Genomic DNA, 11,748 nt, shown 5'->3' on the forward strand with positions numbered 1-11,748 from the left:
TACATATTATTTAGAGTAAGAAGCTTACTTATCCAGAGTTACTGGCTGCTTTTTTGGGTGAATTTAAACAGTCGGGGGAAGTTTGTAATGTCTTGTAGTAACAAGAGAAAGCAAGGAATCTGAGTCCCCCATTGTGCTGAACATGGCAGGCTTTTCATTTCAGTTTGTATCCAAAGTTCAGAAACAGCAATTTGCTTTTCCAGCCAAGAATTGGCTTTGAACAGAGCCACAGGCAAGTGAAGCTGATTCTCTCCAGTCCCTCTTCCTTTATTGAAGTCTTGCAAGATGTTGGTTTTAGAAGTGGTTGCTTACTTTCTTTAACTGATGAGCTGAGAGCTGAATGACCAAAGTAAACACCTGTGATCAGCTACAACTGTGCCTGGAAAATAGAACAAGGAAGCAGTTTAGGAGCAGTGGTTCTTGGGGAAGTGCTTCATGAAAACAAGAGAGAATGAGGCCCTTAAAAAAAGGGTAATGAAGCGCTTTTGCTTTAAGTGCTTTCTTCTGCATGAAGAGTCGCCTTTGTCCTTGCTTCATGTGTTGGGAGAGGCAGCTGTTTCTCTGCAACAGTTGGTGCCTGTGTCAGGTGTCTGTCTCCCTTGAAGATGGTGGCTCAGGAATTGCATTGCTGCCACTTCAGAGTGAGGGGCTTAAGATTAACACTTCCAGTGGTTTAGAATGTTTCCAGTCCCGACAACATTCACTGGCTCTCTTGAGCTCCTGTGCACAGGTGGAGCTTTAGCCGTCAAAGGATGGACTTCCAATACGAGGCTCCCTTGAACGTCCCATCAGTTGCAAGTACTGTCAGAATGTTTCCTTTTCTTCCAGGGGTTCTTCTGACACCCCGCTGAGACAATTTTGGAGGCCATGTGGGGAGGGACGGAACCCCATTGTGCAAGTGGAAACTCTCATACAGGTTTTGCACTGAAAGGACTTGTTAGGGGGATCCTACCCGAAGTCTTTCACTTAACAACCTTTCCATTGGTTAATAAGTGCTGTGCTCACATGAAAAGATCTGCATAAACCAATTCACACAGTTGTGGTTACCATGCATGCTCCCTAAATCTCCTGTTGTGTTTGTACCAGACCAGTGTGTATCTTGTACACTTGCTGCCCCCCAATCTACATGTCCTGTGGTCTCCAAGGTGCTTCTGGTTTCTTTCTTGTGCCTTCTGCAAAAATGGACAATTATGTAGTCAAGATGGTCAGGATTCATGGCATCGGGATGCATTTTGTGAGGTTTTAAGTGGTCTTTATGTGGCACTTTTGTGGAAAAAGAGGGGAGCATCTCAGTAGATCAGTGCTGCATCTGAGCATCCTCAGATCTTGTTGGAGCTGCAGTGTTAGGGGAGGGTGTGTCCGCTTATTTTCCAAGCTGGACAAAACAGTAATTCAACATTTGTAATCTTAATAAGTTGTGCAGATATCCATGTACTTACTTATCTTTGCATATTTCTGCATTTGTTGGGAAGGGCACAGATCTGTGCAGAGGAGAGCAGCAGAACGTAATATTGTATGTATTTCAGGGAGGGAGAAGGGGTCCACTCGGTCATAGGGAAATCTTCATATGGTCGTCTTACTTTGGAATATTTGCCTGGCCTAAACTGCAATGTGGAGCTGGCAACCACTACTGTCAGCTGAGCAGCCGTTGGCTGAACTCAGTACTGAGACGAAAGGGAAGTTGGGAGGCCCTCTGCAGTGTGCAGGGTCTACAACATGCTTGCGTTCCAGCCTTAATCTGCCTTTCAATCTCAAATTTATGCATCCCCAACACCACCCCTTTCTGTGTGTGTGTTGAAGCAATTGAAGGATCTCCAAACGGTCCCCTACCAAAAGCAGATTTGCAAAGCCCAGATTTCACCGGTATCTATCTGCAGCAGTGCAAATGCCCAGTTAACTTGTTTTGGTGTTTCTGGATTCTCCCTTCTTTCCAGTACCAAACAAGGACATGCTCCTTTTTCTTGAGCCCATGCCCCAAATTGTGGGAGGCTTGAGCACCACTCAGACCTTATTATTCCTAAAGCAGTTTTAAGCACTATCCAGAAAAGGGGATGCATTAATAAGATTGCCAATTACTCATTTACATATTGACACATCAAATGATATTTCATACCAGTTGATGAGATTATCCATGAAACTTCATGCCACAGTAAACTTAGTCTTCAGTGTGCTCTCTCACTAAGGCCAAGTGCTTCTGTGTGAGAAACCTACAGGCAGATGGTTTGGGATAGTAAGTGTTGTGAAACCCACATTGGTATGGATTTAGTGGTAGAGAAACAACTCAGCTAGTGCAGTGGAGGTTTCCTGGTGCCTCCCTCACATTACAGCCCCTTCACCCCTTGAAAAGCCACTCCTGAGGGGGCTGTAGCAGGATGGGGAAATTAGGAGAATTTAGTGGGGCTGCCTAATTGAAGTGCCTTTCTGCTCATGCAAAACATTTCTGGATTCAAACCATTATCTTCAGCTGCAGAAAGCAATGTTTTGTGGCACTTTGAAGACTATATGATGCAGTGTGGTGTAAGCTTTTATTCACTAATGTTCTGGAGTCTCAACAAATATTTCTTTAACATCCCACAACACACTTTGTTGTTTTGGTGCAACATAGCTACCTTTCTCAAATTTGCCATTGCCTTAGGTACTTCAAAACCACATCCAAGTACGCCAGTGTGTGATCATGACATAAAATGATCTGCATGTGATTTCTTTCACAAAAGTGTTTTCTGTGTAGAAAAACTTTAATTGCTGCTCCCATTTGGTATGGCACTTGAACTGAGAGTGTCCTAAGGAAGTTGGTTTGAGGAATCATGCTTTAGGTTTTTATCGTTATGAAGTACAAATTCTGTGTTAGGTTTTGAGATACCCTCTTTGCCCAGCTACATGCCCACAACCTCCCAATTCTTCCAAGATTGGAAGGGATCCTTATTAGAGTACTGTTTAAAGAGTCTTGCCTATGCTATTTTTTTTCTCATTTTCATTTTAAAAAGCTCTCGTGCCAGATCTCCACACTACTACTGTAACTTGGCAATGTACAGATCTGAGTTTATATTATGAAGCGGCTTGTTTAATGTGGGTGAAAGACTGGATAAAGCTAGAGAATACTGATATCTTGGATTTAGAGGGCTTTGATAACAGGTACGGGTGGCACTTGTACCTGTGGTACGAAAAGGTGAAAGTTCATAGAGGCTTTCTAAATCATATAATTAGAGGATCATTATTTCAAGTATGGGAAAGAAATAAGAATTTGCTAGAAAAGAAAACCCCATGGTGGATCTCACCAATAGATGTCCTGTCAAAAAAAACAACATGGGGGGGAAAAAAGCCACCTGTGAAGAACTTACCAATAAAACTGATCAGGGCATAAAACTTAAGCCTTATGAGGAGGTAAAGAATGTACTCACGGGTGGTTGCAATATCACCAAGTGAATGATTTGTTAAAAGATGATAAAAAGAAACTGGGATTTGAAGATAAAAAATCTAAATTTAATGTGGAAGTCATAGAAGGTAAAAATAAAACATTATCTAGGATGTATTACCTCTTACTGGATTGGTATACAAAAGACGAAGAGGTGAAGGAGGCTATGACAAAATGGGCCATAGATATTGGTCATAATATTGACTTTGTAAAGTGGCAAGAACTGTGGAATGTAAATATGAAATTCATGGCGTGTATGGCACTAAGGGAGAAGCTTTGGAAGATGATTTATAGGTGGTATCTCGCGCCAGTGAAATTGGCTAAGATTTATAAACTGAAGACTAAGAAATATTGGAAATGTGGAGAGGAGGATGGTGAGCTCTATCACATGTGGTGGACGTGCAGTAAAGTAAAAGGCTTTTGGGAACTGATTTACAACGAACTTAATTTTTTTAAAAAATATACCTTTCCCAAAATGCCTGAAGCTTTCCTGCTAGGAATAGTCGGCAAGGAAATCAAAAAAGAGGACAAAAATCTGTTTCTATATGCCACAACGGCCACTAGAACTATGCTAGCCCAAAGTTGGAAAATGGAGTTAATACCTACTATAAATGACTGGCAGATCAAGATGTTAAATTATGCTGAACTAGCTAGAATAACAGGAAGATTAAGAGACCAGGATGACCAGAAGTTTCATGAAATTTGGAACAAATATCTGACGTATATTAGAGATAAGTATAGAACTTTGATGACTCTGGCAGGGTTAGAATAACTCTTAACAGTGTTTGGCAAATATGTAAAGGAGATAAAACACGTGACTTTAGAATCTATCTGATACTTACCAACGAAGTGAAGGAAAGTCCGAGGCTCGGCAGAGCCCAAAATAACTGTGTAATATATATATGACTCTTGTAAGAGCTATGTTATATGTAACTTATGTAATCTAGACTGTATATATGTATAAGCAATGAAAAACCAATAAAAATTTATATGGACAAAAAAGAAGAAGAAAGAAACTTGGCAATGTAAGGGTTCTGTGGGAACAGCTGTCAAAGGAGAAACACTGAGGAATTTAGTTGCAAGGGTGGCTGGTGTGCACACCCCTTGCTGGACTTTGATCTAAGATTGCTGTAAGAACTGCTGTTTCCTGCCTGACTTCATTTGGGAAGATTTGGCAAGATCATTCCTCTCTCCCTCCCACCCAGCTTTCCTCGTTCTGAAGGACTTTCTTCTTATGAGCCAAGAGTTCTGCTTAAAAAGTCTCTCCCAAGCACCTCATTGTCTGGAATTTTGAGCAAAAGCACTTCTGCTTTGAAATACATTACGTTGTTTATAGCCATGGGGAAGCTGTGGAGTTTGTAACAGGAGCAGAGTAGCAAGTCTCCAACAGCTTCTCTGAGAGCTTTTTTCTGTGTTTGCCAAGACTAAAAATCTATCTTCCAAGTTGGGAGGGAAGAGGAGAGAGTATGGTCAAAATCAAAAAAATTATTGGGAGAACCCAGCTTTCCTTCAGCGCTCAAACCAGCTTTTAGATCAAGCAGCCTAAAGTGAATACTGAAATCTCAATGTTTAAACCATTTTTTGCGTGATTGGGGGGAGGGGTATTGAGAAAGAATCTTTAGTCTCTGAATGTTGCCACTGAAAACGCAACATTATGCTAAATTAAGGAAATCAAAATTCTCTGACCTGTTACAATCATGAAGATTAAGCAAATGAGTGTTTTTCTTATTTACCTAATTTAATATGTAGTGTTTACTCTGCTGATTTTGGGGAGGACTAAGGAGCAACATGGCCACTGAAGCCCCTCACTCTGATATCCGAATCATTAACTTGGGCTTCTAGAATTACACTAGACATTGCCCACATACTTCCAAGCATATATCGGCAACTGTAAGGGCTAGAAAACTTGTGTTTACAAAATTAAAGCTGGGATTCTTGGGAAGTTGAGGTCAGCAGCTTTTCTTCATGCTTGTGGCAAGCTCTAGCTATCCTTGCATTTCCGCCTCCTTTCCAGTCATTGGCCAGTTTAGAGCAGATTCCTTTCCACCTCCAAATATAGCAATCCATTAGCTCTATGAAGGCGGTGAATGCCAAACTTGGCCCTCCATCTCTTTTGAGACTACTATTCCCATCATCCCTGACGACTGGTTCTGTTAGCTAGGGATGATGGGAGTTGTAGTCCCAAAACAGCTGGAGGGCCAAGTTTGGCCATCACTGCTATGAAGAGATCTGCCACAGCACCCTTGTTGAATACAAGTCTGACTTGCGTCTGGAAACTCTACTATAACACCTGGACTTTCATGGTAAAAAAGGATATAGAACACATAAAACCTAGGAGTGTTGTTACAGCCGTATACTTGACTGTGTTATACCGCTCCGCAGTTTTATCATTGGTTTATGCTCTGTTTCAGGTTCATGTTGGGAAGAGGTCTGAAACGCAAGCTGAGTGATTATGAAGAGAACATGGCAGGTGTGTCAAGTGCCTTTGATTCCAGCCGAAACCTGCCATATCCACTCAAGAGGCAGCTGGTGCTCAATGTGTGCCTCACCAAACTACAGACCTACAAGATGCTGGCAGAGCCAAACCTGCACCGCTCTGTCCTTATCGCCAACACAGTCAGGCAAATCCAGGAGGAGATGAGGCAAGAAAACAGCCAGCAGTTCATTCATATGTGCAGTGGCTTCAGCACCAGCCCTTCCAGTTACCTGGGCTTGGATTTGTTTGGAATGCCACCACACATTTTCCCAGGCGTTCATCAGCAGGAGTCCAACGGTCATGAGCCACGTCCTGTGGAAGGCCCAATTGAAAACAACTTGCTGGTGGTTTCCGATAATGACATGTCATCTGCCATTTCATCTATTCTGAAAGACTTGGACTTCATGGAGGATGTAAGCCCACCTTCGTACCTGGCTGGATCTGGAGATGATCAGTTTAAAACTTCTGAAACTTCAGGCTTTCGGTTGGAAGATGACAGACAAGACTTGAAGGGAGTGGAATGTGCATTTGGTTCCTTTGAAATTTCAAGCTCAACTAGCTACTTGAAAGACTTGGCTATCGATGACATTTTTGAAGATATTGACACTTCGATGTACGATTCAGACTTTGACTGCCCCTCACTAACTCCTCCAAGAGCATCGCCTGTGGCACCCACAGAAGAGATATTGAAAACCTTCTCTTCTTGTAATTCCTCCTCAGCAAGCAACATCCCAATATGTAGAAGTGATCTCAGTGATTTGGACCATATCATGGAGATTCTTGTAGGGTCTTGATACTTTTTTAAAATCCAAAGATACTTTTTCCTGTGCTACCACCCTATGCTGGTTTGAAGAAAAAGCCACACAGAGAGGGATTGAACTGCAAAGTGTTACGTTGGAATGGTAGTTAGACATTGTCCTTAAGTGGTTCTCAAAACCTCTTCAAAACTTATATATAAACCAAAAAAAGTGGCAAGCTGTTATATAAAATGGAGTATTTATTAAACCAATTGTGCAATTTTTTTATCCTAGGGTAAATGCAAGGAATATGTCTCTTGCACCTTTCCCTAGCCCCACAAATCTCACTTTTTTAAATGTGCAATTTTTAATCTGTCCGAAAAATTTGCATAACAGTAATTTCCATAAGGGGAAAACATCTTCTAAAGCCTAATGATTCTATTTTTAATATAAAATGAGACGCTTTGTTGACATTCACTGGAGTTGCATACTTGGATTTGCAGCCTCAGTAAATACAAATATATTTTTTAAGTATTTAAAGGACTACAGGCCTCTTCCCTTTTGTTGAAGGAGCTTCAAGATGCTTGGCAGCAAAATGCCTTGCATTTTGTAAAGCATTTGAAACTATTTATTTTTGTAAAATTTTATAGTCTTTTTACATTTTACTACATTGCTCCATCATAGTTTAGAGATAACAAAAGAGGCACGGCAAAGCACTGATCTGGTTGGACGGAGCTGGCACTACCTCTCTAAGCAGCAATGCTTGTAACTCTTTCCAGTGCTTTGTCTAAAACTGCAGATTTTTTGTTTTCTTGGATGGTGTTTGTGGCGGTATAAACAAGAAACTTCTCAGCGTCATAGCTGGCTTCTGAAATTTTATGGTATTTAATTATACACATTTACAAATGTAATTTATATGTAGATTATCCGATTTTAAACTTTGTCAGTATTATGTGCTTCAATTTGGGAGTAATATGAGTTTTTTAAAATTTAGTATTTACTGTACATGTAGAACTATTTTAACTCTTTGGAGAATATTGTATCTCTGCAACACGATTTCTAGATTTTATGTGCAATATACATCACTTAAGCAGAACATTTTTGCACACGTATTCTTAAAGAAGTGCATCAAATCCAAATGACAGGCACCAATTCAAGATACTAGAGGTGTCTGAAGTGTACTGTGTGCACTCTATGTCCTGGCAACTTTGTCCTGTAGGAGTGGGGTGGGACATGTCTAAGAGCACAGCTGTGGCCTAGCAAGCTTCCTTTTTGTGGGAGGAGAGGTGTTGCTTTGTTCAAAATGCTAATCATAGATTGTATGCCTTTCATGATGGTTTTTACTTTTTCTTTTGCATGAAAAATGCTAATAGTCTGCACTGTGCAAATCTTAGGATCACCCTATCAGAAGTTTAGGAATTTGCACAGCAGTGATCCCTACAAACTGCAGAAGCATATTTTGTCATATTGTAACATAGGCCTGCCATCAGCATCCAGTATGCATGAATGTGTCAGGACGCATGCACCCCAGCAATGCCCACCAGGACTAAAGCCTCTTCCAGCTTTTCTTTGGTGCCACCGAGCAGGCCTTTCCTGCAGTAGTGTTGTTGATTGATTATGGAAATTCATCAGATATCTGTACCCACCTCAAATTCTGCCCACTCCACCCATTCATCATACCTATCTAAGAACAGATGGTGTCAAAGTATCAAAAGCCCAAACCGGCCATCCTGTTTGTCATAGCTTCCAGACACATTTCTAAAGGCAGAGCAGATTGTATTAGAATTGGAAGACACGCCCCTCCCCCACAAGAACTCTCAAATGTAATAGGTAATTCCTATTACATTTTTGGGAAATGGAGGCTGGCAGCCCTCTAGCACTGGTTGGAGCTGAGCTGCCACTTGGTTCCAGTAGGAGGTGCACAAGCACCACAGGGAAAAGCAGGCCAAGGCAGCACCATCCAACATCAGTTCCTTGCCCTGTTGTTCTAACCACACTTGACTTGCTGAAATCATTGCTTCTCCCCTTCCCACCCAACTCCCATTGATGTTTTCCTAACCCCAGTATTGATATGACAATGGAAGAAGGTTTGTTCTGAGAGCATACTGCTCAACAATGATACATTTTGGGGATGAAAGGCTCCAGACTGGGGCAAGAACGTGGTTGTTAGTTATGGAACAACCAGAATCACGGTATGTCCTTAGCATAAATGCATGAGGTAGTTCCACAGGTGATGTGGAGAAAATTATCCAGATGTGTCTCTATCAGTAATATTGCTATTGTCAACCTTGTTTTCTATTTATTTTAACTCTATTTTATTTTCTTGTTCATGAGGAATCCATCAAGCTTCAGATTTTTTAATAATGGAATCAGAACCTTGTTTAATCTGAAAATAATTTAAATTCTCTATCTTGGGTTCCAAATATTGGGCTATTTATTTAGTCCTGACTCTACTAATAATGGAACCAAATCCTGCAACTAATGCAGAATGAATCCTGTTTTGTTGCCCTAGTGCACAGCTTGGCAAGCAAAGTGTGTTTACATGCACAACCCATGCAAATAGATCTATACCACAACAGCAGAACCTTTGGCAAAATGCTGTCCATCTTTGATGTAAAGGGATTTGGGTATAAAGAATGTACACAGATTGTGCAGAAATGCTTCTTTGTATGTATAAATATGAATCTTGAAAATGGTAAGGGCCTTCTGCACTGTGATGAAGCAGAATTGTGGTTAAAAGAATATTTTTTAAAATTTCTGTGATAATAAATATTTCATTCTAAGTTCTCATCTAGTAATTCTTGGTTAATTTGAATATTTGTGTGGACTTACAACTGTACTCCTGTTTGCCCTTAGTTTTCTACTGATACATAATGCCGGTAGGGCAAATGACCTGACTTGGGCATGAGAGGTCCCATTCCTAACTGTCAGGGAACTGACATCAGAACGAGAGGTGGAGGCAAGGCTCCAAAGCGATGCAGGAGAGGGGACCAGCAGGGGGGAAGGAATTCAGCATAACACCGGTAGAGAAGTGGGGGAGATGGAGGATGCGGAGAGAGGTCTCCAAGACTCTTCACCTGAGACTAGTGGGGAAAGTGCGGGCACGCCTCTGCCTTCCCCTTACTTGCGTAGAAGAGCTCCACGCAGGGAGAGTAGGAGGAGACTTGGCGTCAAACAGCTCTTATGCTGGAAGAGGTTCAAGAAACGCCCACTGACGGATTCTGCAAGTGACTGAACAGCCACGGAGTGTGGGCTGTCAGCCAAAGCATGGTTGGCCAGGCAATCTAGCCAAAACTGAAGGCAACTTGCGCACAAGTAACCCCTTACAACCATTACACTAACCAAGAGATACTGACTTGCACTGTGAGCAGCACATTTTGTGGGTCTAACTACATGTTACAGATGTGTGAAGAAAGTGCTGTTTCATAAAGAAACATGGCACTGAGGAGAGGACCACTACCTTTTATCTGCTCCAGTTACCTCCAGCCACTTTTCCAGAGAAGGTTTTAGAGGTGCGTTAAACACATCACAAACTTCACAGAGAAAGCAGTTAGCTGGGCAGCAGTTTGGAGCACAGAAATGCCAGGTGGGTAGATAAGTATTGACTCTGCTGGTTCTCTGTGGGTCCCAAAGGGCCAAGTTGCTGTGTTGGCATGGAATGTTTATGAACATTCCATATGCTTGGCTCACAACCCGTCAGGATGTTTATAGTTCTTTGAGACACGGGTTAGTTGTCTGGCTGGGATTAGAACCTCACATTGGCCCTTAAAACAGAGTATTTTTGTGTGGCTGAGGAAAGGAGGCAGGGAAACTCTGAGCCCAGAAGTGAGGTGGTTGGAGGAAAGGTACAGAATAAGCAATGAACAGGAAAGAATTGCAAGGGAGGAAAAGATGTGCAGAAGCTTGCCTGAAAACCTGATTGCGGTCCAGGCTTAAGGTAGTTCTTATTTGTCTTTGATGTACAATCATTCATTTTCAGTATTTTTAAACTGCCCCTTCATCTATGAAATATCAGGGAAATATACAAGAAAGATTAGGTAGTTGTGTGTATATGTGTGTCGTAAATTGATGAAAGACTGATAAAACTAAAAAGAAAAAAGCAGACTAAATGATAACTGACTTTAAAATACATTAGCAAATATTTATGAGCAGGTGTTCAACTAATGGTAGCAATGGTGCCAGCTGTATTTTTATGGGTGATCTCAAGATACAGGGAGAGCTGCAGTTCACCAGGTAATTTGTCTGAAGCTGGGCTTCCAGTGACAATGCTCATTCCAAGACCTCGTCATCAAGCTAAATTTATAGTCTTTCAAGGGGAGTGCAACCCATCTTATACACCCAATTGCTGGACATGAGAACCACCTCCATGTTGTCAGATGCTTCAGCTTACTGGCTTACATCCAGCCCACTTTGCAAAACCAGGCACTGGTCTGAACAGCCTCATGCTGCCATGTTACTACAAACACTTTGATAGCCTCACCCAGCAGCTTCTTATAAAATATTTTAACTCAGATGGACTAAGGTAATGGGTGGTACACAAATACAATTCATGTGGACAGGATGGGACCCTGTAGCATTCAGAAGCATGGGCAGAAACCCTCCAATGCTTTCTCAAAGTGACCCTGTATATTGGGGGAGGGAAGGGAAAGGTATTTGTAAGTCCACTAATGGCCATGTCTAAAGGCAAAAGTATGCAGAGCTGTAAATGTGCATTTTACACCCCCCTTTTTTTTACATTAGGATGGTTCTTTCACACTGACACTTCCCTCCCTATCCTCTATCCAGGCAAGGATGAAGCATTGTCAGAGTTCAAGGATACATCCCAGCCAAGCAAAACATCTCAAGGGTGGTGTAAAACCATGTGAGTAAGAGGTCTGGCTTAGGGAAAAAGCGTTGCATTTGTGATAAATGTCTATGCCTGGATGAGGCTTCAATCCCATGCAGCTGGCCTCAGCAGGATACTTCCCATCCAACTGCTTTAGAACCAACTCCTAACTCCTAGAATCTGAGGGGAGACTACTGGGTCATAAACGACTACTCAACAAAGACAATTGGAATGGGGCCGTTTATTGCATAATAGAGTCGGTCAGTCAGTTCCAGGTTCACATAGCAGGTGATGGGAA

At 41.8% G+C, this 11,748-nt stretch overlaps 1 protein-coding gene and 1 long non-coding RNA gene across 3 annotated transcripts in view; one reads left to right on the top strand and one right to left on the bottom strand.

The window, feature by feature from the left end:
* The window catches only part of LOC310844136 (SERTA domain-containing protein 2-like), a 20,240-nt gene extending 10,825 nt beyond the window's left edge, over positions 1 to 9,415 (top strand). For both annotated transcript variants that reach the window (XM_083737906.1, XM_083737905.1), the window contains exon 3: positions 5,824 to 9,415. In XM_083737906.1, coding sequence (XP_083594032.1) covers positions 5,828 to 6,682 — 855 coding nt within the window. In that variant the 5' untranslated portion in view covers positions 5,824 to 5,827 and the 3' untranslated portion in view covers positions 6,683 to 9,415. The remainder of the gene's footprint in view (positions 1 to 5,823) is intronic.
* A 32-nt stretch (positions 9,416 to 9,447) lies between these two features.
* On the bottom strand, positions 9,448 to 11,502 carry LOC310845053. The gene is made up of 3 exons (XR_014564436.1): positions 11,386 to 11,502; positions 9,978 to 10,626; positions 9,448 to 9,560 (listed from the first exon to the last, which is right to left on the bottom strand). It is a non-coding gene; the product is annotated as an uncharacterized lncRNA (long non-coding RNA).
* Between the last annotated feature and the right edge of the window lie 246 nt (positions 11,503 to 11,748).

The sequence above is a fragment of the Podarcis gaigeae genome, assembly GCF_964106915.1.
Source record: "Podarcis gaigeae genome assembly, chromosome: 1".
Lineage (NCBI taxonomy): Eukaryota > Metazoa > Chordata > Lepidosauria > Squamata > Lacertidae > Podarcis > Podarcis gaigeae.